At 42.8% G+C, this 26,688-nt stretch overlaps 1 protein-coding gene across 2 annotated transcripts in view; it reads right to left on the bottom strand.

The window, feature by feature from the left end:
* KCNIP1 (potassium voltage-gated channel interacting protein 1) overlaps positions 1–26,190 on the bottom strand; it is a 177,414-nt gene extending 151,224 nt beyond the window's left edge. Inside the window, exons 1-2 of one of the 2 annotated variants that reach the window (XM_058815404.1) lie at positions 25,909–26,190; positions 11,422–11,491 (exon numbers count right to left, since the gene is read on the bottom strand). Coding sequence is in view for 1 of the 2 variants with exons in the window: in XM_058815403.1 (XP_058671386.1) it covers positions 25,909–25,969 (61 nt within the window). In the remaining variant the exon portion in view is untranslated. The remainder of the gene's footprint in view (positions 1–11,421; positions 11,492–25,908) is intronic. The other variant, XM_058815403.1, reaches the window with a different exon arrangement.
* Positions 26,191–26,688: the final 498 nt, after the last annotated feature.

Below are 26,688 nucleotides of genomic sequence, written 5' to 3'. Positions count from 1 at the left end.
AATCCTCTGGGAACCTATTTTTAATTAAACACCTAATACAGTATGATAAATATTGGAAATATGCACCTCTCCCCTATTAAGAATGTGACTTGATTTCCAAAATGTGCCTAATCAATTCAAAAGTGACAGCAAATTTACAGTGGCAGGAAATATTTAGGGCTTAATATTTCAGATAAAGATTGTTTTAGTGATTCTATTAGAAGAAGGAACAAATGAGTGCAAATACAACACAAAATCCTAATTCAGCTTGATATTTAACTCCAGCCTTGGGTTTCCCTTCTCAGCTGCTGGCACTGACCAAGCACACAAGTTTGGTGTGCTCAGTTCTGGACTTCTCCTTTTCCCTCAAGATCTTCACTGGCAGTTTTAGGTAGCAACATCCTCCCAATCTATAAATGCATCTGCCACCCCTCAGACAACATTACAAGGTCTGTGACTAGCTCATGTAAAGCAAATAAACATTCACAAAACTCTGGCTTTATAGCATCCCCATCTCTTGCCTACATTATCAGTCACATAGGAAGTACAAGAAACTTGCAGAATCCTGTTTCTGCATTAGCCATGAAAGCAGTGACTGCAGTTCCATGGCAAGCCATGGGCACCAGAGTGACTCATGATTGGTCCTCTGACACTGTGGGAGTGTGTACTGAACCACCACAATTTGTAGTAATCATGTGTTAACTGAGGGCAATGATAAAATCCCTCCAAAACCCAATAATAATTCAAAGGTGTGTTTCTTACTAATATCTGTACTTTCAGTACTTTAGCAAACCTTTAACAGAAGCAGATTTTGGGGCAGAAAACACAAGGAAACTTAATACATGGTTTCACCTGGACCCTTCTCTGCAATTTATGTGTCTCAAGTAAGGAGAATGGCCAGTGCATGTGTGGCGATTAGGCCCACAGAAATAATGTGTAATTTATGTACAAGTTGCTGGCGTCAGTTTTGTTCCAGTAGTGTGTGATGCCTTTCTTGGGTAAAACAATGCTAACTTCTCCACATTCAAACAATAATCAACTGGGGCTCTAAGGACTTGCAGGGTCCTCGTTGCTACTGCTTTCTTTGTCAAAAGAAAGCATCAGCAAAACAAGCAAACAAACAAAAAAACAAAGCAAAACCCTCAAAACAACAACAACCAACCAAACAAAAACACAAACAAACAAACAAAAAACCACAGAAAACCCCCAAAAAACAAAGAAGGCAAAAAAAGTATAAAAGTTTTCACTTAGGTCAACATCTCAAAAAAACTAAGGACTCTGTGCCACTGCACTCATCTCTTCCTGCTGCAAGGACTCATAAGAGTCAAATAAGTGGTGCAAGCCCTGTGCCAACACCCGTTAATCATCCCTGGTCGTGTTGTGAGAACAAGTCTTGAAATCAAATTTTCATCAAATTAATGGGTACTCTAGGAAATGGTTGTTTCTCTGGGAATTAATGGTAACTGGCATGAGGGGATTCACCACTTTCAACCCATCAGCAGCAGTCAAGAAAAAACAGCTGAAACTTTTTAGGGAAGCAGCACTGATCTCACTCGTGGGCCCTGCAATTGACCCAACTCAGCTCACCTTCACACGAGCAGATCAGATCATAGGGAAACCTAAACAGGACACAACACACAGACCATGGGAGAAATGCAAGCATAACAAAATGAGCTCTGAATTCTGAAGCCAAATAGTCACACAAACATGGAAACTGCTGCCACAGCTGCTAACCATAAAGAAAGTTAATGTTCCGTTGCTCAAGCACAGTGTTCTGCCATCCCTGCCCTCTTACAACTGCTTTGGACACCTTCACACCGGTTCCATGAAACACTCTAGTTCCCAATAGATTTAGGAGGGACAGTTTAACTCAAGACAGTGACTGCAAGGGAATGTCTTCCCAGCCATACAGAGCAATTCTTCCATATACCAAAGCCCAAGGGATTGCATTCAGCCCGGTTCTGACATTGCATCATGGCATGGCACAAATATCACATGACAGCTGACCCAGTGCAGAAGAACATTCTTTAAGTTTTCTTTTTGCCTGTGGCTTCTCATTAAGCACTTTGAAGTCCTCATTATATGCCTTTCATCAGCCTAGCTTTAGAGGATGAGGACTTTCTTGCAACTTGGGCTTTTTGATCAACTAAAGCTTGCACTGAATCAACTTCAGAAAACAAAATGCTCTCCCTTGCTTCTCCCTGCCAAACCAAGCAAGGAAAAAAACCCTCAAGAAAACCTCAAGCTCTACCCCACTATCAAGTACGATATATGAAATTTTATGGAAAGAAATATTATTAAATCACCTTTTTGCTGATCTCCTGCAGTTGAGCACTGTTGGAATACACATTTACAAATAAGGCTTTGGTCTTTAAGTTGAAAGAAAAATTGTGATTTCTCCCTGCCTCTGATTTCCACACAATTAGCTGAGGTTGCAACTCCTAACCAGTGCAACTTCACCAGTTCTTCCCAAGGCAGTCATCACACAGACCTGAATGTCAATGTCCCACTTTCAGCCCAAGCTTGATTTTCTGTTTCTTGGAAGAGGTTGAAAATATGGGACACCATACAGGTTTTAATCGCTACTTTTCAATCAAGTGAAATATTACCACCAAAACTAATTCAGTAGCAGGGAGTAAGCATTGGGGGACCCTGTCCTATGTAATTTGCTGTCATCTGAAGTAATCACTGGTATTATTATTACATTGAAGAACATGTCAAAAGCTTAAATTCATCACTTCAGCATGTCATTCAGGGAACATGTGCCAGCAGGACTGATTGCTCTTTCCTTCTCAGCCTCTGGTCTTAATATTGAAACCCCAACTGCAGTGCAGCAACCAACATAAAAATAACATCCAAGTGGCTGTGCCGGGTGTATGGCCATTAGAGGTTAGTGATAAATGTTCAACAGAGCTCAAACTGGACATGGAGGTCTAGTCCTTCCAGAAACCACTGCCCATTGTTAAATGAGGGATAGGGAGCTTCTGTGGTTCCACAGTCCAGACCCGAAGTACAGAGATAGAGCAGTCAGTGCTCTTTGCCTGATGTATAAATTCCCCTTTTTGGTTTGTAATAACAGGAACAGTTAGAAGAGAAAGGGAGCAGAGGGTTGTTAAACTCACACAATGTAGGGATTGCTGCTTCTCTGAGGACACATTCTCCACTGGTGTCACTAGGTGTTTTTTTGCACTAAGTAGTTTATTTAGTTATTATTTTGCACCAGGTGATTGGAATTTTGCACTTAGTAGTTTTACATTGCACTAAGTGGTTTGTTTGTATCACATGGTTTGTTCCATTCTCCCCTCTCCTCCAAAGCCCTTGATGGTGGTGTTGCTCCGGGCTGGTTCCTCCCGTCACCTCTCCCATCAGTTGTATCCCACTGGCTGTAGTCCCTTCCCTCCGCCCCCCCTTCCCCCAGGTTTAAAATCTCCTGCCATGAGAAACTCTTTCTTCTCCTGGATGGCTCCATCCCAGCCTCTTTCTTTTCCTGAACAGCTCCTTCCCAGGCATCCTTGGAGTGGTTCCACAATAAACTATAGGACTTGTAGTCCCAAGAAGAAAGAGTGCCTCTAGTCTTTTGCAGCTGGGGTCCAGAGCTAGCCAAACCAGACCCCCATGAGGCTCTCAATCCAACAACTTAGTGTCGCAAAGATCACATGCCTGGGGAACAACAAAGAACAGAGAAGGCCCAGCCAGGTCAGAGAGACACAGTGGCACTGTGTTTTCACTGGCCACAACCTCGTAAGACCGAATCCAGGCCTCACAGCAGCGTGGCTGGCAGGGTCTCCTTGGCACACGTGCAGTAAACATTCTGGTTCAGGAGAAGAGTAGGAGGTGGATGGAGGGCACTGCAGGGATGGCAGCATAGCAGGAGAAAGTGTTCACTGTCAGAGGAGCCACTCGTGCCCTGGCTTTTGTTTAGCAGCACAGAGGAGGGTAACAGTAATGGTGTCATGACTGCAAAACCTTGCAAAACGCTCCCCTTCTGTCTGCTCCTGCTGGAGTCACGCTAACAAGTGTGCCTGCATCCACCTCAATAACCTCTGTGTGCTCTGCAGACATGCTGATAAAATCAGACACTTAGGCCTTATCTCACACCTAAGTGTTAAGCTGTTCTGTATGTTCTGACATCTCCTTGCAGTTAGAACTTCTCTCCTCCAAAGTACACTTTTCATTTGTTCTAATTTAATTTTTCTGTTCCTGATTGAATTCCCTGACCTAATAACATAGCAGTACCTTATAAACAGAGAACAGCAGCTAAATAACATTGCTGTTCTTTCAAGGAGAACAAATGTGAAGAAATTAAAGACCATGAAGAGAATATGTCTAAAGCTATCTTTGCAGAGTAGCAAATTATTATATATCAGACATCCTGGACACCATGCCCTGTGCTGGGGGGCAGAGGGAGGACATTCTCCTGGACCAGTTGTGATCAGAAGCATGTCCTGCCAACTTGGGCAACAGTGCTGACAGATGGAACATGGTGCTTGTCACTACTAACATAGTTGGCAAAGGGTTTCAGCAAGGGATAGGAAATCCACTTCAGTCATTATTCAGTGTTTTTGAATAGAATTCAAGAGATAGAAGCCATTGCTTTTCTCATGGTGAAACCACACTACTGTGCACTAACCTATGTTTATCAGAGAGAGAAAACAGCAAGAAAACTCACAAAAGGATCCCAGATAGGCCAGACCAGAGAGGCTCCCACCTCTGACCGGTGAGGATGGCTTGGCTCTCCCTGTGAGCAGTGTGGGTGATGCAGGGCAAAACGGGCATGGAAAAACCAATCCGGGAAAAGATAACTGAGATTAACTGAGGTCTTTGTTCTGAAGAATTTGAGAGACTGATACTGCACACTAAGAGTTTTAAGCACCGGAACATTCAGAAGGGAGAGAGCTGGGTGCCAGTGCAAAGCCTTTGGAGCACATAAATGTGGTATTCACATATCCTCTGAACAGAGAGAGTCATAGACTTTCTCAGGATTTTTCTGGGGAAGGCTGTGAGAAAGCTCAGAAAAAAGTATGATAAACAATTTTTATCTCCACTTGCCGCACCTGTTGTTGTACGCATGTGGAATGTGTTATGGAGATCGTTTACCAAAAGATAGTTTCTTAATTGGACACTGGTGATGGTGTTTTGATTGATTGACCAATTAGGTCAAAGCTGAAGCGGATTGTTTGGCAAGGGCAAAGGGATTTTTCAAATAGTAGTATAGGGTAATGTAGTATAGCACAATAAAGCACTTGATCAACCTTCTGCAATCCTGGAGTCAGTGTACATTATTCCCTGGTCAGGGATCCACTGCCATAAACCTTACGCATTCTTGTGCATTCTAGTAGGTATCACCCAGTACAGACTTTTTCCTTTCTGAAAAATTGCCATATATTTTAACTTTTAAATTATTTTATCCAATCCTTTTCTGTGACATACAATGCACCTATCTCGCTGTTGGTCTTGGTGGCTCAGGGCTGCCATTCTGTATTGCACTCTGTAGGACTCTCTCTCACCAGTCCAGGGTTTTGGCATGCAGAGAAGTATTGGCAAGTAGGCTGCAGACCAAAGCAAGCTGGACACATGCCTAGGGGAAGGGCAGTGTTTGACACTCTCATTATTATTTCATATTTTCTTCTGCAGAAAATATCAAACAGCAATTCACTGGGAGAAGGACAGTAATTTTTCATATACCACATGAAAGAAATATCAGTGTGGCCTGGACTATTATGTGGGACAATTTTTATTAAATATTACATTAAATTGCTGGCAAGTTAAGACATTGATTTACTCCTTGTATTGAATTTGTTCAATGTAATGAATGTATTGCTAAATCCCCAAAGGCCCCAACATTTTCTCTCACCTTTATTGATCAATTGTTTATAACTTTGAAACTATTTAAAATCAATTTTTAGTGATTAATGTAACTTATTTTCTAGTTTTAACGCAGCGTAGGCAATTAGCATCTGTAGAGCAAGGCCCTACCTAATCAGAAGTAACACTACTGGAACTGCTACCATTATCTTTTACATTGGTATATATTTCAGCACAGAAATCAGTAAAAGAGTGAATCAGCACTTACTGAAGCACATTCATCTCTCAGGAATTCTGTAAAACATGGAGGATGGTCTAAGAAGAATTAATAGCTTCTGGCAAATCTCTTTATAATCTTTAGAAGAAGTGTATGGAAAGAACTGGAAAAGTGTGATTCTTAATCAAAAGCAATGAGCATAATTCTTGGCTCCTGCAAGACAACCAGTGGTGTGGGAAAATCATTAAGGAAAAAATCCCTCACCAAAAAAGACAGAGTACAGAACTTGTGTAGCAAACACAAAACACATAGTCCCTTTGTGAGGTTTATGTGCTCCAAAGGCTTTGCACTGGGACCCAGCTCTCTCCCTTCTGAATGTTCCAGTGCTTAAAACTTAAGCAGTGCAGAAAATACTTTTCAGGAGGTCATCACAGTGGGGGCTTTCAGGAGGAATAAGCCTCAATACTGGCACACGGAGGTAACCTCAGAGGGTTACCCTAACCAGGGTCAGAAGGACTTTGCATCATTTTTGATTATTGCTGGGCTTTGAGGAAAGCTGAAATGCCAAAGCCAGAAGAGCAGTGGTAGCTGAGTGGGAGCCTAGGGATCACGTTCTCTCAGGTGTAGTCCACCCATTTTCCCTTCAAACCACCTACCTGTGAAAGAAATCCCTGCTCTATTGAGCAGCTGCAATGGAAAGAGTCACAAGTTACCTCCCCATAGAAAGAATAGAGATGTAGAAAGATGCAAAAAAGAAAGAGCAAAACACTCCGAGAAAGAAAAGAGGATCAGGAATACAAAAAGAGAAGAAAAGGAGAAGAATAATACAGCATGAAAAGCAGATATTTGAAAAAAAAAAGTTTAGAAAACAGCAGGAATTGAAATCAAGAAGCAATTAGAACAGTGCTAAAACACCTGGAGACCAGCCCAGAAGTTTTGGCAGCAGGACAGCACCCCATCAGAATCTGCATCAGGAATAACTTATTCACCAGGACCTCTTTATTGCTCATAATACAGCAGTTTTAAAGCTGGATGAGCAGAATGTGTTTGAGAGCTTTATTAATGGCCTCCAGAGATGTCCTATGCAGATAGAAGCTCACTAATACTAAGCAAAAATTTCAAAGCCTACTAATCCTACAGGAAAACTTCAAAGCCTCACGTGCAGGGTGACTGAGCATTTGCCACACCACAAGAAACATCCCACTACTCAAAATGCTGCTTTATCAGCCCACAGCCCATGTCTACATGGACAGTGGCATAGCACTGTCATCCTCCACAGCATCCAGACACATTTACTTTGGTTATTTATTGCTTTATGAGAAAATGTGTGAGCTTTGATGTTGCAGTACAAGCTGACTTGTACTTAACATTAATCTGGTTATATAAAAAGAAACCCAGCCCAGTTCCATAAACCAGCCTCTAGGTTGACTGACAGATGTTTCAACCAATAACAACTCTCCTAAAATACACGCATTTGACTGGTTCAGAGGGTGTGGAGATTAGACCAATGACTGTTTAGAGCGAGAGCTTTAAATTGCCTATAAAAGTATGCTCCGCGCAATAAAACAGGCTGTTTGGCTGATGTACGCCAGAGGCCTGGTGTGTGTTCTGTCTCAAACACGGCCCCCTGTGTCTCATGGTGCCCCCACTGCAAGGACGAACAGTCCAAGGTTTGCCCACAAGTAGAGCAGAGAGGGACACAGGGCAGAGCCTGCAAAGCCTGTCCCCACAGTGAAAAGCTGGAAAGAAAGAGGTGGGGAGAGCCCAATTTGCAGCAAAGGCTGCAAGAGTCACAGCCAAAGGGCTGTGTGAAAGAAGAAACGAGAGATGCTGAAAATAGAGGAAAAACCCCACTGAAGATAGGGGAAACTTTATTTCCGCGCAGAACCACCCAGTACTAAAGATATGGAAACTTCTTCTTGAGGAATGGGACCTAGACTATGATGAAAAAGCATTATTAGCATTAATAATGTGGGCTAAGAACCACAGATTAGACACAACTAAAGAAGCTGCTTTTGACCTTAATACCTGGGCACGAACTGGTCAAATTATAATCCAAGCAGCTTCCAGAGGCAACAAAAACACAATAAGCTTTATAAAGCCATGGAAACTTATTTTAGATTTAATAAGACTGTTAAATACTGAAGCATATGGCGAGGAATGGACACCGGACAGCTGAAGTATTTGTCTCAGTTTGAGCTGTCACCAAGGTTTCCTCAGTTCCCTGTACTTTGCTGGTTTTCCAGCTGGGTAAGGGGATGGTGCAGCACACACTGTACATCAAGCTAAGCAAGGCACAACTTTTGAGTTGTACATCTTTGAAGCTTCATTGTTGACAAACAACCGTGCTCATCCTGAGCATGGTGCACAGGAAGGGAATAAACTAGCAGCACAGTAGAGGAGGGAGCTCTGCCCCACTAGCCCAGCACATCCTCACGGACTCAAGTCACCTTTGAGATTTTGGACAAGAAAAAAGTAAGATTAAAAGAGATGTGTCTGGAGGATACATGGAGGTGGTTGAACTGAGGAGGAATAGTTAGTGTTCACACTTTGGTGCTGCCAGTCACACAGCATCTAAGAACTGTTCTCCTGCATATGCTAGCACATGGATGAGATGGGAAGCATCAGCCTCTAAAGCTCCCACCCAACCCGTTCTAACCTGGCTACAAGGGAAACTCTGGTGCCAGCTGCTTCTTGAGCCGTTTCAGCCAAACTGCACAAAGCCTTCAGTAACACTCTGATGGCAAAGCCTATCCCCCTTATCCTCTTCCTGCTTTCAGAGACCACCCCCTGCCATCCTCAGGTCCTAGTTTTGGTAGCAATTTGTTGATGCAATTTAACAACTGAAAATAAGATATAGCAGCCATGCTCCACAGTCTACTAGCAGTCCAAAGCTGAAGGAATTGGATGACAGTGAGTCTTTTTGGTAGCCTAACAATGGGCTGTATAGCATGAGTTTGTTTTTCTTTCCCTATGTATTATAGCCACACTTAACTATCAAGCAACGGAAAACAGATCAGCAGGGAGGAGGAGCACAGATCATTTCTGTGTCCAGACAGCTGATGCTATGGAGCTCCTGCTGTGATCAGTCACTGCCTCCACGTGACCTGTCTCACATGACTTGTGACAATAATAGACATCAAGGTTTCCAAGACCCAAAATCTCTCTTTATATAGGGGCAATACAAGAGTCCAGGCTTCATCAGGCATTGCCGCCCCAGAGTTCCTCACCTCTGGTTCGTGAGACAAAGCACTAAGAACAAGGCAGTGTGAATAATAAGAAAAGAGAAAGGCTTACCAAATGGGTCACTTTCTCCTCCAAGTGAAATCAAACCTCAGAGCACCTGTACAATACTTAGTTTATTAGTGTTGATCCAAAAGTTCACACTGCCTGCTCTGGCACCTGTCCCACCTGCTTGCATGCTTTTACAGCCTCCTTTGACAGAAGAAAATTTTTCTCCCAGCTTTTCTTGACCAAGCTGACAGACCTTTGGATTCCCTTTGCTATCCTGATAACATCATCTGCTTTCCTCTATTTTTTATTTTTCTTTCTGCATTTTCTTTTTGCATATTGATACCAAATAACTCTTCCCTTGACTAAGATTGGGGAACATGCAGAAACAAGCAGACACATGCTGATATTAGAAATTCATGCCATTTTTAATAGAAAAAAAATTTGCTTCTTCCATGAAGTAATTTTGAGTGTATCCACAGAAAAAATTCTGAGCTGGCTTGTGTGGCATTTGTTTCTTATACTATGTTTAAACTTACAAACACATATAAACCCTGGTGAGGTAATCTTGAGAGTCCTAGAAAGAGATTATTATCATACCTAAAAAAATAAACATGTGGGCTCCTGAAACGTTTATTCTAGCTTCTATATTCATATTCACAAACGCAGTTCCTTTGTAATGCATGTTCATGACCCCTTCCTCATTCTGTCCTAACCTCTTACTGTGCTCCCTAAGATTACACCAGTGCACTTTGAGGACACACAGGGCTGTAATTTAGGCTGGAACTTCCTGACCACCTTGTCAGTCATCTGAAGTCATCTCAGTCTCAGTCCCCACCAGTGGCTTCCTCAGACAGGTTTGTGCTGGGCAGGACAGTGAGGAAGTGAAAAAAAGCATTTTGCCAAGGGCAAAAATATCATTCGCTTTCTCTTCTTTTTTTAGCTTCTCCCTGAAGGTTAGAAAGTGGTGAAACAGTGGGGACAGACCATCATAAAAAGTAAGACTGGGCCTAGACCTTGGGCTTCTTCTCAAGAGAGCTCAATAAAGTAAACCTTCATCTTTTGAAGTCTTAATGTCTTTAGTTCAGGCAAAATCTAATCTGCTTATTTGAAAAGGTGAAAAGAGAAAGTGGAATACTCCAAGACAGGATGAATACTTCTGAGCCTGGGTAGCTGCAAACTTTTCTCAGTATTAATCACTCCTATTTCTGCCATGCTTGACTTAAGAAAAAAAAAGCTACAAACTGGGACAAATATTAAAACCATTTGTCACCACAAAGGCTATACTACAGATAGACAATATCCTTGGATGAAGGCAATAAAGGTTTTTGAAACAAACAAAAAACTTGCTGTTCACTTCACAAATTTATGACCTTAATTCAATAACACTTCTCTATAAAATAAGTGGTGCAGGTTCTAAGCAGCACGTGAATGATTTTCTGAACTGGATGCAATGATTTCACCAAATTCACAATGGTACCAGGGCACTCAGCTCACCTCAGGATCCCAAGGCCATTATGAGCAAGGATGGTAGTTACAGCCTCAGGCAATGCTGTTGCTCTGCTTAAGATGAAACTATGTGTGCATTGGTAGTTTGGCAAGGAACAAGAGAAGCTGTGTGCCCATACATCCTGTCCTTTGGGATGCTTTCTACATCATGCTGCTCACAGTGCTGCTACGGACTTGTATATAGGAGAGCTGAGTTATAATCTAGGACACAGTCTACAGTGTAAACCAAAACTATTCATTAATCATCAGCAATGACTGCATTTGGCACAAACCACACATGAGCACGAAAGAACAGCTGTAGGTACAATACCTCCACACAGGCAAAAGCAGTGCAAAAACCCAATGGCTTTCAGTGTACTTGCCCATAGAGCAAACTGCAGCCCAGCTATGCCCAAGCCTGCAACAATGGGATGAGGAGCACAGCTGGCAACACAAAAGCCCAGACCATGTAGAGGGCAAGGGAGAACAGAGCAGGACTGAGAGCTGCACAAGGACATGTGCATGAGTTCAAAGAAGCAGAGCAGGAGCCCTGCCAATGTCCTCTTGCAGAAGATGGTTAGATACTAGGCAAGTTCAAAAGAGATTTTGCTTAGTGATTTAATGGCTTCTTTTTAATGCAATTTACCCAGTCAATGGCTAAATTTCTACAGGCTCATGCAGGTAATCTACTAAACACTCACCCTCTAGAAGCACTTGCCAGACACTTTGGAAAAGCAGCTGCACACCAAACTCCTCCGGCTTCCACGGGACCTGGTAAATGCAAGAGGTGCAGTTGGAAGGTTTCTCTGAGGAACACCAAACTGCACTTCACACATGCATGCAGCACAGCTGCCTTCAGCAGCCACAATATCACTGCTGAACTTCACTCTGACTATCTACTGCTGTTGGACTTAATTACTCCAATCCAACACTTGACTTTGAATTATTTGCTTCTCACTTGCCAAAACAGTGGTTCCCTCCCGCTTTTCTATGACAAAACAATCCAATGTGTTGCTGCTGACAATAGAGCTAATATTTACAAATAATTATGAAAAATATTTTAAGTTTGTAAATACCTCAGTAAAAGATGACATTTACAGATAAATTTACAACATAAGATGTGAGTCACAACAGACAAAATTCCTTGGAGAGCTGAGATCTGCAGATATTTAAATCACTGTGCAAATCATATAGACACTGCACATGCAGTAGCTCTTTTAACACAGCTGATGATTTCTATTTCATGCGGGAGAAAATGGATTCACCACAGTGATGCTGTATTCCTCTTCAAATTTGCACAGGTGCCAAGACTGATGTTGGGTGATTTATTGTCCCACACACTTGCTAAAGCTCTTTCAGAAGACAGTAGCAGTTTGTGCTGGCTACACTTTATTTTTTTTGTTGGGCTTTAGGAATGAAATGTCTTTCTTAACACTACCATTCATGGAAAAAAGATATTTAGGGTTCAGAAGGTTTCAATTAAAAGTAAATATGGATTCTCCTTTTTGTTCTCTTTTTCACCAGGGAAAGGATATATCAAAACATGTTTTGTGTTTTACACCAAATACAATATTAGCTGTAATAAAAAATAAATTATCTCAAAAGTTTCAACGTATTTTTTAAAGTTTCTGTATCTTCTGGCACTTCATTTTTTTGTGAACTGTATTAATGCTTCAAAAGGACAAAACCCTGTCCTACTTCTGCCTGCCACCCTTGCAGAGAAAAACATGTCCTATTTGGCTTTAAAGGAACCTGTGGAGGCTGCTTGAGAGGAAGCTTTTAAGCAAAGTGCGCTTCTACTCAGAGCCCAAGGCACACACCACCCGTTGTTACACAAGCCTCTCCCTTGCTTCCAATGCCTGTTGTTTCAACAGCTCGGAAAAATCAGGTGCGTGGGGCCCCCTGACCGTCCTTGGGCACCAGAGGTTTTTCTGTGGCTCACAATGTCAATCCCTCACACCAGAGGTTTTTTTGTGGCTCACAGCGTCAATCCCTACCCGAGCTGGCTGCCAGAGAGGAGCCACAGCCACACTGCTGGGCGAGACAATCCAATCCTCCCAGCGCGCTGAGCCTGCGCTGCCGCTCCTCTAAGTAGGTTACTGGCACCAGGGGAGGCGAGAGCCTGAGAATTAACCTACGTTAACCTGCCCTCCTGCCTTACCGAAGTGTGCAACTCCAGAATAAATGGGGAGGGACTCTCTGGAGAGAGCAGCGTTGGTAGCAAAGCCAGCCCCAAACTTTCCTGGCTGAATTCATCTCGACAAGATTTGTTAAATTCCTGCACAATTAGTTCATGGCTTCAAACTTTCCTCCTGGACTCAGAGGATGCTGTAGGATGCAGGGTAACGTTTTTCTAATAGCTGCTGAAGTTTAAAAGCTGAGGCTTAGCTAAAATAAGACATGTGGCAGATTGAGATGTTTGAATTGAGAATCCTAGATATGTTCCAGCTGGTGAGCAAGGAGATTTTGGGAACTGGATTTGAAAATTCACATGTCTATTTTATGAAGGTGCCTAATTAGAGTGCTGCAAAAATAAAGCTATCCAACTTATGTACAGTGTTTTCTTGCACTGCCATGTGTCTGCAAGTTTAGCACTCAAGACTGTTAACTAATAAATCCCTTCTGAATTGTGATCATTAGAGTGAACATCAACAGGAGCCAGTAACTCAAGTGATTTTCCTTATAATTGTGAGCAGTTTCATTCTGTAAATATCTCCATTCAGCATCCAATAAACATCTCTAAGATGGTAGCAGAAGGAAGGTGAAAACTTATCCCTGGTTTTGAGACTGGATTTTATTTACAGGAATTTAAATCTCTACTCCTGTTCCTCTAAATTCTCTTTAATTCTGCAAATATCTTACTTATGCTTTAGATTCTTTGCTTCAAAGCTATACAAGTCTGCAGAGACTCCAGGCCTGTGCACTCAGCTGCATGCTCCAGAACTGTGTGTCCCAGAAATGCATATGCATGAAACAAATAATCAAACAGTAGGAAAAACATTTCACTCCATTTTCTGGAATATCTGTAATTATAGGAAGGAAAGAGAATATTAGAAAATAGAAGTAGGAAAGAGATCATTTTGGCAGTGTCTCCACATTTATGTGGACCATGAAATGTAAATCAGGTCAAGGCTCTCTTACTAGAGAAACAAGAAACATTCAGTTAACAAATGTGTAGTTCTCTGGGAACCAGGCTTAGAAACCACCCTAATATTATCTTTGTTCAAATTTAAGTCACATTCTGCTGTCTTTTCCAGCATAGAAACTAACACCTCTGTCTCTCCGAGTTGCTCTCTCCCCACTGCAGGTACCTTCAACACCACCCTTCACAGGAGAGAACGGATTAAAGTACAAACTGTTATTTACTGAAAGATCAGACTCAAAATCAGGGAAACAGGAGCAAAATAGATAATTTACCTTACTTTGCCCTTAACAATCGTCACTTTGTTTGATGTAACCTCAACACGATCAAGGAAGGGCACCTTGCCCTCAACCAGAATAAAGGACACTTTTCAAAGCACACACAGGATTTAAAACATAAAGATTTGAGCAGTTGCTGCTGACATCTGTTCACTCTGTACAAACTCTTATTGTAAACGCTGCACAGACTCCTCAGGAAGGTGATGCTTATTTCCATGCACACACAGCCCAGCCTAGCTCTGCAGGGTTCCAGCTTTCTCTGCCCACTCTGGCACCAGAGTGGACACACTCAAACATTTCCATTTGTGGATGATTACAAATGTTCTCATTGGAGCCCTACAACCACTGTCTACAACCAATCCTGATCTCAAAACACCCCTATATTGTGGTCTCTGTGCTGTCTGACACTGCAAAGCAGCACTCACAATATGAACAGTGGTGCCTTAGCTATGCCTTCCCACTCTCCTAAATCTCACACGATTGGGAACCAACTCATAGTGCTTACAAAATACAACAAAACTGAATCACAACAAGCAGGCCAGTGACAAGCAACTAACTTAGACAAAACTGTACATCTCTTAACAGCTGTCACACAGAAAAGGACAGCAAGCTGTTGAGGATGTCCAAAGGCACTAAAGCAGCTTGGCAGCATCATGTCCTCGACCTGCAGACTGGCAAATACACAGCAGCAGGTGCTGTGAAGATGCAGACCCGGCACTTGCACCAGGTCACAGGAAAAGCACAGATGAATCCGATCTCCTGCAGCATCATTCCCACCTCATCTTGCCTCAGCAGTTCAATTTAAAAGGAAATTAAGCTCCTAAAACAGATTGCTCTATATTCATGGCTGACAGGACAGAAATATTAAGTAAACGAATGTGATTTGTGTGGGCATCTGCAAGGAAGCCTCTCTTCAAGGGAACAGGGAGAGGATCAAAGGTGCACTCAATTGTTTCTGTTTATTTAGGAATTCAGTAGGGTTTGAAACTTTCTTGCAGGTGGAAAACACTACCAGACATACATGTCCCTTGCATTTATTTATATTTTTAAAACTATTTTAAACTATTGTTTCCACACAGAATTCAGGCATGTTAACTGAAAATACAGGGTCTGATCCTAAACTATACTGATATTTAGGGCACTGATCTCCAAACGGGAGCATGTTCCTCCAAAAGGGGACAGATGCTGACAAAGGGGAGCAGCAAAGCTGTGCCTGTGCTTTGCAGCCCGGCAGCCCATGAGCTTGGCCTTGGCTCTGCCACACCCCAGCAGCTTCCAACAACTGGCAGCTTGGTTTTGATCCAGCTGGAGGTTAAGAACTCTTAGCAGGTCATTCCCCCATCAATAATTTCTAGGCAACAACTCATAAGGGGACAGTTTTGCCAAACACAATGGAAAAAGCCATAACAAAATTCATTCCAAGTCTAAGCATTTCCAGAGTTTCCAAAATATCTCACAAATTCCATGGGGCAAAGAAAAGTTTCAGGTTTGAACCAGACTTTTAGTCTAACAACTGATAGGCTTTATAGGTTTTACAAACCAGTAGTATGCACAATATGAGAATGCAGTTTCTTGAACAGATGCAGCCCCATATTTACCCTGCACAGCATCCACCTGGATGTGATTGGGCTGTGAGTGACACTCAGGATGACACAGTGGTCTCTCCTTGCATTGCTGAGCAGCCACAGCAACCGGCACTTGAGGAAAGTGCACACAGCATGCTCCTCTCCATCAATAATAAGGACAGAGGAAACAGAAAAGACAGTATCATCTACAAGAAATGCAAATGTAGTCATATAAAGTGCTATAGCTGATGGCATTGCCCAGAAAATACCTGATTAGAAAATTCCCTGCTTTTTACTTCATACTTTTCTAGAGGGCTGCAGTGAGCCAGGGCAGCCCAGTGCTCAATCAAAGAGGTGATTAGAAATTATGCAGTTCAGCTGTAATGTTCTTAACTCCTGCCAAGCAGAGGATGCCAAATTGCTAATGTAAATAGCCCCTTCTGATGACTCAAAGCCTGGAAATGAAAGGCATTTTCCTGAAAGCCCAGTCTCTGGTTGACTTTCTGTCCCAGTACCAAACCTGGATGCAGGTCCAGCTGCTACCTACACAATCAGGACAGGATCTTTTGGGATCAGATTTCCTTTGCAGAACTGCCCATGCTTGCCTTTACCCATATACAAATGACCACCCTGGCAGAATTTTCCTCATGCCCTACTGTAGCTGTCTCCCCAGCTGTCTGCAGCCTGGCTAATTCTGTGTGCACAATACTGCAAATGAGACCTTCTGTCAGCTCCCATGTTAAAATATTGGTTAAAAACAAAAGCCATGTTACAGGGATTCAGCTCCACACAAGGACATGCCTTCAGTTCCTGGGGTGCCAGCATCACAGTTCAGGGTCGTGTTTGACACTCCCAGCGAAGCATGTAAACCAGTGTGCCAATTCAATTACACTGGCTTATTAGGATTAGCAGGCAACAATCCTCTCTGCACTGACACAAAAGTTTCCTGCTTCCCAGTTCTAATTTCCATTTACTGCTCCCAGTTCAAATGGCAACATGGTCAACAAGGTCTTTGAATTGTGTGGATTAGGAATGCAAAAGGGTGCTGATGCTCCCCACTGCACCACAATGTTCATCTGCATGGGATGAAACAGTTTCCCTGAGGGAAATTGTGCTTTCCCATGGATGTTTGCTGGCTCCCAACATTTTGCAGCTGGAGAGCTAACAGCATCATCCTTTACATGGCTGTGGGTACCCCACAGGGAGCAACCCTCAGTTCATGCAGTTTGATGTGCTAAACAGAGGCCTTGCCTGAGGTTTCAGCTGATTATCAAAAAATCTATGGGGTTGATGTGCAGAATCACTCACTAGAATAGAGCAACAGCAGCCTGGGAAAACATACCTGGAGCTTGGCCCTGAGCTGCAGGCAGCAAAGTTACAACAGTTGTCAAAACATTTGAGCTGTGCTTCTGAAACCATGCTGTAGCTAGGTAAATTTTGTGAATGTGGCTTGTTTCATCCATATTTTTCTGCATATAAATTTGACAGGCTGAAGCATGTATTGTGTCAGAGCACTAAAAGCCCTTGATGTTCAGCACTGATCTCTGGCAGGCTGTAATTTGGTTCCCCCCTCCCAGTAACACTCTCCTGTTCCACTAAGGAGCCCTCAGTAAAACAATGCCATAGTCTCATGGGTTTCCTAGAAACCTGCCTCTAGCAGCACAACATGTATCCTCACAGCCTTGTTCTCCCTTAGCTGTTCTCAGCCACAGTATAAAATGTCCTATGCCTACAGACTGTAGCTGTGGCCATCTACAGAAATTTTGGGCACTTCCCAACCGCCCACCCACAGAACAAGTTTGGGAGAGAAGGGTTTTTGTGGAGCAAAAGAAAAGCAAACACTGGTGTGTGTGAAGAGCTGTGGTTGTTAAATATGTCAAGAAAGTAATGTTTGGATTGAGGAAAGCCAAACAGATGTAGTAGAGCTGTGCCAGGAAAGGATGACTCTGTTACCCTTTTTGTGTCTTCCTTAAAATATCCTGGTACCAGAGCCAGGCCAGTTCCCCTCCTGCCTGCTCTCCCTCGGCCCACCCGCAAGTACCAGCTCAGCCCCCCAGGCAACTCTGCTGCCCCACGCCTGCCTGCTAGCACACAGTCCTCCCTTGCCTCCTCCAGACCCACATCCTGCCCATGAACAGTAATCAGTTGTGCTGTGCTTTGTTCAAACTCTTCAGAGCCTCTCTGCGCTGAGCAGTGCTGGCAGAAGTAAGGTAGAGACGAACTGACCGCTATCTGTATCCTTTTCAGTCTGGACGGACATCACCACAGCCACAACCACAGACTGGCGACATCTGGACACAGCTGCCTTCAGTTTTGACTTGCCTATTTTGAAAACATGGATGCAGTTTACACTTTAAATTTTTTTTTGTTAAGTACAATCCATTTTATAATAACAGTTACTCCACCTCCCTCTGGCATCTCAAACAAATAAAAGGAGAAAAATTAAATACCTTGCCTGGAATCCCAAATATATTTTGGTTAAAAATTCTGCTGTGCTACCATACAGCTGTTACCTGCATTTCCTAGTTGGTATGCAAGGCCACTGGGCCCCTTCCTGCAGGAATGGTAGGAGGTGCCTAGAGCACTCTAGACCTGCTGGAAAATGCCTCTCAGAGAAATGCAAAAGCTTCTTACCTTATAAATAGCCACGGTATGAGCAGCGACAGGACACAGAGACCCTGAGCAGATACTCAAACTTTCTGCGTCTCTGTGCCATGACATTCTCTGGGTAATACTTTTGAATAAGAAACAAAACACTTAACATAATCACACAGGTCTGTCACCCACTGCAAGGAAGTCACAGTCACACTTACACATTCACATCTAAAACTACAACAAATCACAAGCCAATTTATTTAGTTTGGAAAGTTTCAGGGAATAATTATAACTAATACCAGTTTTGATTAATGAAACATTTTAGCTAAAAAAAAGTTCATTTTTTAAAAATTTGTAAATCTTCAGTCTTTTTAACAAAGCTTAAATAAATATGAAAATAAAGTATTTGAACAGGGGTTTGTAAGTGGAGAAATAAAAGATTTTTATTTTCCTCTCACATTTGACTAAAATCAGAATGACTTGATAACTTGCCTTTGTTCACCTTACCCTGTTTTTTACTTCAATTTTTTCTTCAAAAAATTTGTACAACCCGTACTGACTCTCTTTTATATATGTGGTGGCATTAACAACTGTAAAGCTAGAAATTACTCAAAACTTCTGCAATGTATTAAGTTTTAAACTTTTGACATCTACAGCATTAAATATTTTCAGTTGCAAAAAACCCAACTGCTTCCTAGCACCCATTCCAAACATCAAATATCCAGTAATGCACACTAGAAGAGGTAGTATTGACAAAGGCTGGAATATTGCCAAGGCTGAAAGTTAAAAGTTTTCCTGACTTACTCTTTTGTATTACTGTGGAAAAAAATGAAACTTCAAAGCACTGGCCTGCAGAGCTGAAGTCTCTGATCCCCTCTTTTCCTTGTGGTGGGATTTCATGGCTCCGCATGAACATGCTGCATGCACAGAGGCACACAGTACCCATACCCATGGGCAGGAAATCAGCACACATATTTGCTAATGTAACATAGAACACTCTGTAGTGAACTTTCCTCCATCCATTTTATTTTATTCCAAACCTCCAAGCTGTGTCTGACTGCAGCATTTCAGGCAGGAGCTTTATGCCTGTGGGAAGCAATCAGGGGCACACATAGCTTATTTTAATTTTATCATTGCTATCCACTTCTAAGACCAGCTATTTGAGATCACTCTGCCACATTGCCAGGAATCACTTGAAGGCAAAGGAAGAAATTTAGAGCTAGCCACTGCATGGAAGCTAAAGAAATTTTGGCTGAGAGATGGAGAAGTGGAGAATGGAAGCAGTCACAAGTCCATGAGACCTCTAACCCCACACTCAGGTGAACTGTGGTTGGTAGGACACAGTGAAGCTGGCTGCAAACAGCTCCCTCACCTCTGAGACACCCTTCAGAGGTGCATCAGCCACAAGGGGGACGTTTGGCTGCTGTGACACTGAGCAGCCTCCCACACACCTCTCTGCGCTTCAGAGAAACCAAACTGCTTTATGCAAAGAGGCATGTTCTGACAACACTTACTGGTTGCCACAATTTTTCCAAATTGTTTCTGATTTGAATGCTTACATCAAACCAAACAGTTTTGTTGCCGGGTGCTGTTCTGTACACTCTCAACAAAGGTAATTTTCTCAAAAAATCCGCCTGTCAAATCCTCAGTTTTCAGTGCAGGCAGACAACCCTGGACTTGACCTGCCAGGCTGTAACAGATAACAATCAGACAAGACTAGGGAGAGAAAGTGAAGTGTCAGTGCCAAATACTGGCTCTTAGGCAGAGCCAGGAGAAACCAAGTCAGCCATTTCTTCCATTCTCTCAAGCACCTGCTCAGATCTCCAATCAGGGGGAACAATTGTGTCCTTGTTCTAGAAAGAAAACAGGTGAGCGCTAATCTGCTCTCTGTTCGGAAAATACCAAGAGCACAGTCTGAATCTTTAAAACACATGTATTTGTTCACAATTGTGGCAAGCTGTCAAATTTCTCTGAGGAACAGAAAGAAAGTAGAGAAGGGGAGCTTTCAAAGCTTTTCTTTTGCAACAGGGTGTACTGGGCAAAGAAAATAACAAGGCAGCTTCCCTCCTCAAATCTATCATCTCCATTCCATGGCTGTACTAAGGCTGAAAAGGGCTTGCTCCTTGAAACACTACTGAATCACTTTTTCACCTTTTGAGCAGAGAAGCAGGTTGTCTAGCACAGGGAACTGAAAGAGCACTGTCACGACCCAAAAACTTTAGGAGCTCAGGGCAATCTGATGTTCTTGTGATGATTGCAAAGGGAAGCAGAGTTGGTTACCTGGTAAGTAAACCACTTGAAAATACAGCTGGTCAGGCACAAAATCTGATAATTTTGGACAATAAGCCATTTCAAAATAAAGCTTAAAAATTACTTACTATAAAAATCACACATCTGACATTTTAAGCAAAGTGAATTTCTGATGTTTGCTCTAGGAAAATTAAACAACTGTGCCAGACTCCTCTTGCTAGTTTAGGTTTGGGTGGTCTTTGATCAAAACATGGTTGCTCACATTTAAGAGAGCCAGATTACTAGCTGAAAATGGTGCTGCTTGCTGCTGCTGTTAGGATCAAAGCCTGTAGGTCTAATCCAAACAAGATTCAGGTATTGAGAAATATTCAAGTTATATTTCACTTTCACTGGGGGAGGTAGGGGTGAGTGCATATTTACAGAACAAACAAAAGAACTCAGAGGTGCAGAAAGCAGTCAAAACTAGAAATTCCCCCTGCTTTAGCAATCTGCTAATTCAAACGTTTCCATGGCAAATACGGAAATGTCTGAATGTAGCCACAAATTTGGTCATGATTGGATGCAGGCTGGAAAAACATAAAAAATCTCTATTTCTGCATCTAATTGAAATCATAAATGCATTTGTGTGTGCATTATCTATTCTGCTGGCCCTCTGCTTTTTAGTGCTGTGGTTTTGATGGGTTTTTTTTCTGCTCATTTATTGATTTATTGCTTATGTTTGCAGGAGAACATACAAGCAGCTAGATAGTCTGAAGTCCATCTCACCCATTTGTCTAAGCACTAACTACCAATGTACTAAAGAGAGGACCAAATAGTCAGCTTTGTTGGCATTTGGGTCACAATGAGCTTTGAATTTATTTCCTGATCCCAACACCTCAAGTTCTTGTATCTTTAGGGTTTTAAAGAGACAGTAATCCCAGAACCAGAGGGTAGATAAGGTTGGATAGGGCCTCCAGTTCCTTCTTTAAGGCAGGGTTAACTACAGCTCAGGACTGTGTTCACTTGGACTTTGAGTACCTTCAAGCTTGGGGACTCCACAGTCTCCCTGTAGGGTCTCTTCCAGTGTTCAGTCAACCTCATAGTAATTTTTTTTTCCCCCCTGTAATGCTTAAGTGGAATTTATTTCAGTTTGTGCCCCTTGGCCCTTGGCCAGCCTCTGGGCACCAGGGAGAAGAATCTGGCTCCATCACCTCTACTCCCCGCTCTCTCAGGTATTCATACACCCTGATTAAGACTTCCCTGAGTCTCCTCTGCTGCAGGCTGGACAATCCCAGCTCTCTCAATCTCTCCCCTGTACGTCAAATGCTCCAATTACTTCATATTTGTCATGGTCCCTCAGTAGACTCAGCTTAGTAGGTTCTCATCTCTTCCATCATGGGGAGTCCAGCACCAGACACAGCACTGCAAATGTCTCACCAGTGGAAGAGCACACCTCCCTCAGTCTACTGGAGAAGCTCTGCCAAGCACAGCCCAGCAGACCACCAACCACCCTTGCTGCTGGCTGTTCCAGACTGCAAGGCAAGACGTATTCTATTGCCATCTGTATGGCAGTTGTCTTTTGCCAAGTGGGCACTTTGCCTTATCTCTCTCTTTGAGTGACCACATTCACACCTCCCTCGGGAGGGGACATTGCTGATAACAGCTATTGAATGTCACTGCATGACTGATAAGAACTACAGCATCGTACTGGGAGATGTGAGCCCAGAGGGAGGAACCGAGCATTGCTACCCAGATATAATCCAGAGGTTTTGATGCACCAGCACGGCTTCTGCACTGGATTCCCCAGAGGAACAGCAGCTGCCTCTCCTTCCACTGGATCTTCAGAGGAAGAGACTGCACCTTTCTACAGGATCCCTGCTCCAGCAGAGCCACCCCTGACACTGCAGGAGGGCTGAGCCACATTTCCAATGGGACTGCCACCAACACCCTGACCCACAGGGTGTCAGGTTGGGTTCTGACTCTGTCAGTGTTGTTCTAGTGTACTGCATTGTTTATTTTATCCTTTTTATTTTCATCCCTATTAAAGAACTGTTATTTCCTGCTCCCATATTTTTTGCCTGAGAGCCTCCTAATTTAAAATTTATAGCAATTTGGAACAGGGTGCGAGGGAGGGTTTACATTCTCCATTTCAGGGGAGGCTCCTGCCTTCTTTAGCAGATTCCTGTCTTTCCAAACCAAGACACTGGCTCACTGTCAGTTTGTCCCTAGGACCTCAGCCAGGCTCCATCAGCATCCCAGGAATGCTGATCTGACATACAAGTGAAGTGAACATGTTAGAAAGAGGTATTATCTTTTAGTAGGTCAACTCAATGCTGGAAAAGGCAGACAAGAATCCCAACAGGAAAGAATTCTTAATGAAATGTACACATAATCAGTGGAACTGTCCTGAGCCACTCCCAAAGTGAACAGCACAATCTCACAGACTGTCTGGGGACACTTCAGTGAACAGGGAAAGTTTCTGCAGCTTTACTGATAGGATTTCAAGTCGAAGAAGCAAAAATCTTTATCTTGCAGGATAGGGCATGTGAGTCCCAACCTACAAACACAAAATGCCCAATTATATTGGATTAAGTTTTTACATTTGAGCCAAGCAAATTATACCCTCCTGTACCACTGCACAATGCTGTCCTCTCCCAGAGACAAGGTCTCATGCTTGATGGACCACTGCTCTCCACTTGACAATTTCTGTGTCACTCCTGCCTTTATTGATTCAGGCTCCCCATTTTCATCAGAACAAGAAATTTAATCTTGTATTCTTGAACAATGCTAGTATGTCCTTTCCAGCCTTTCTGCTCACACTTGGAATAACCAAACCAGCCCCCAGTCCCACTGCCAACACCCCAGACCTAGACACAAGCAGGACATGAGGGCGAGCAGCACAGGCAGAGCTGTGTCATGTGCTGAAGCTGGAAGGGCATGGACCACTTGCACCCACTCTGCCCTGACCCACCATGGGCTTCCTGGTATATATTCAGAACTGCCTCACTTTAGACATGACCTGTTTATTTTCTTGAAACAATGCCTGTTTTCTGCTTTTACTTCCTTACACCAGAGAATCAGAGCTTCAGACACTGGTGTGAACTGCTCTACTTGGAGGAGCACATACTTGCCAGCACAAGAGAGCATTTGTAGAGCTGTGGATCTAGCCCTGTTACAACTATTTCTCCAGGCCCTTATCTACTACAAGAAGTCCTGAAATATTTAGATAAACACATAGATAAATATAATAATTAATAAATAATAATGTGATAATCTAATAATAAAATTTGACTTTATTAACACTTAGATTAGATTTTATAAACACTTTACTTGATCAAAGATAAACTTAGCAATAGCCAATGGAACAGTAGCACCCAGGCACCACTAGCCAGCTGCCCTCTGGCAGAGAAGCCCCCACATCAAGCTGCATCAACAGCTGCACAGCAAACACTGGGACAGATGATCCTTTCTCTCTGCTCAACACTTCAGCAAGCCCAGCCAGAGTGCTGGGGCCAGTTTTGGACTCCCCAGACCAAAACAGACTTGAATATGATATAGCACGGTCTGGCAGAGGCCACCAGGATGGTTGAGGGTTGGAGGAGATGCCAAGGGAACACATGGGCAGCACCAAGGAGTCAAGTCCATCATGTAGGGCTGATTTACTATTTAACGGACAGCCAAAGAACAATTTCAGATTGTATTCAAACCCAGCATTAGTGTTTCACTGCTCACAAGGTGAAGTGCTAACAGTCATTGTAAAACACAACAGCAAACCACCCAGATAACACATCAGAGCCAAGAGGATATAACTCTGGGAACACAGGTTTTGATAAATATAGCTGAACAACCACTGTCAGCAGGCATCAGCAAGAGTGAATTCCATTGTAAAGGTTAAAATGTGTAACCATATCCTGGATTTTTACTGCAGGTGACCTCCAACAAAAAGCAGTGGTTCCATCCACTAGAGCACAGAGCCAATCACAAGACAACAAAGTCACAGAGAATGGATATGTTCAGCCACAAATTATCTACATTTAGTGGAAATCAGCTCCCAGGTTCCTGGCAAGTGGACAAGACACCCCTTGGTGTCACAGCAACCACCATGCCCAGCACATCCTGTTCAGTTCTTGTGTACTGCAGTGCCTAAGCACAAGTTTCCCAGCTTCAGGTGCAACTCATTAGACAGTTAGATAGCTCGTCTTACATTTTAAGTAATATCATACATGTCCCAAACAATCACACAATTATGAGGGCATTACAGTAACACAGAAAGCTGAACTGTAAAGTATGTACACACACTCCAACGTAAAACGTTGCTCTACAGGTATCAGGAACACAGACTTTTGCTCACAAACTTGCCACAAACAAATCTCACAGCCCTTGCCCACTTCCCTTTTGCATCATTAATTGGTGTTTGATATTTCCTAAGACAGTTTCCAACTTAAATTGCAAGAAAATCCATACCAACCTGCAGTTCAAAAGCATATATATGAACTGAGCAACAGATTCAGGGGAAATAGAGACCTCCCTAGAAAAAGACTCTAAAATGCAGAGGTTTGGGCAGGGAATATTTCTAAATAGCACAAATATTGATAAAGGTATAGAGTTTTTCCTTTTGTTTTCTAAAAATACTCATTCTGTAAGGTACAGTTGTGCCACTGACAGTGCTTTCAACTTTCTGCTCAGCAACACCCTGGAATCTTCAAATTAACCCTGAAGAAAATAGAGCAAAGCTCAAGCAAATACTATACAAACTAGACCTCCTGAAAAATCAGCATTTATAGGCAATATTTATGGATTTAAGGATTAAAATCCCTGGAACTGCTGTTTAATTTCTCATTTTTATGAGCTCCTGCTTCTCTCTTTTACAAAAACATGCTAATTTTTTCCCCTCTTGCTAATCTTTATAAAACACACATCATTAGTATTGCATGCTTGGTGCTGGATTACTGAATATGCAACACTAACAATACTTCCTGAGACAGAAACCTGAAGGTATTGGGAAGAATTTGCTGTGTATCTACATTTTATTCCTTCTTCAAAGGGTTTATACAACATGGGATTTGGAAATAAACAGGTCTCTTCTGCAAGTGCTCTGCATATGATGCCACTGAGTTTCCCCTCCTCATATATGCCTGCATTAAGGATTACAGTATTTCAGATTCTTTTCAACCCCCAAGCCCCTCCACAGCAATTTCCTTATGCCCACGTTTTCTCCACCACCTAGCATCCCACTCTCCTCTGCAAATTATCTCTCACAAAAACATTGCCAGGTTACTTGCAAGTGGCACATGTTCATTTTCTCCTCCCTTCCCCATGCAAATATCTCCCACAGCAAATAAACCAAAGGGATAGGAAAAGCATAGCAGGAGGTCTTACCTTTTGATGGTCTTCTTTGTTTCGTTTGTAGAGAAGAGAATGTACCCATGACAGCACCCATTGCAAAAGCTACTCGTGAGTTTTTGAGAATTTATTTTGGCTAGGATTTTTTTTTATTCCTATTACCCCACCCCTCCACTGACAGTGAACAAAATCTATGTGAAATGCCCCCAAGAACAAAACAAAACAGAGAAAGACCAGACAAGAAAGAAAAGAAGGAAGGAGGAGGGAAAAAGCAAAGCACTGCAGCTCGGCATTCAGCAAGCGTTAAGCTTTGAGGGTTTTTTTTAAGTCAACACACATGCACTGACTCACAGCCAGCTGCACTGTTATTATTCAAAACAGCTCCCCATCAAAATTTAAATGCTAGGTAGATTCCCTCAGACCAGAGCTGGCAGCAGATGCATCAAAATATTTACTGGAGCACAGCCACATAAACACACAGGCTAATTCTTCCTCCCGTTCCCTTATGGCTTCAACCAGCAGCCTGTAGGTCTAGCATAGGAGTGCAGCTCTTCCAGTGAATACTAAACTGGAGTCCTGTAGACACGCTGAGGGTCTCAGGGGAAGCTGGGGCTTTGGGCTGGATACCAACTCGGAATGAATAGAAATCTTCTGAGTGGGAAGCAATAGTGAGGAAGGCATCAAAACCCCAGCTGCACAGGCTGTGTGCTCCTGCTAATTAAAAGTCTGACAGAAAGGTAGAAAGCAGAAATCTCCAACAGCCTTCTCTAGCAGAAAAGTCAGAGAAAAATGACTAAGTGCAAAGGGGGGAAACAG

Source organism: Ammospiza caudacuta, chromosome 16 (assembly GCF_027887145.1).
Source record: "Ammospiza caudacuta isolate bAmmCau1 chromosome 16, bAmmCau1.pri, whole genome shotgun sequence".
Classification (NCBI taxonomy): domain Eukaryota; kingdom Metazoa; phylum Chordata; class Aves; order Passeriformes; family Passerellidae; genus Ammospiza; species Ammospiza caudacuta.
Note: the sequence above shows the minus strand (reverse complement) of the source record. Positions and strands in the feature narration are given on the sequence as shown.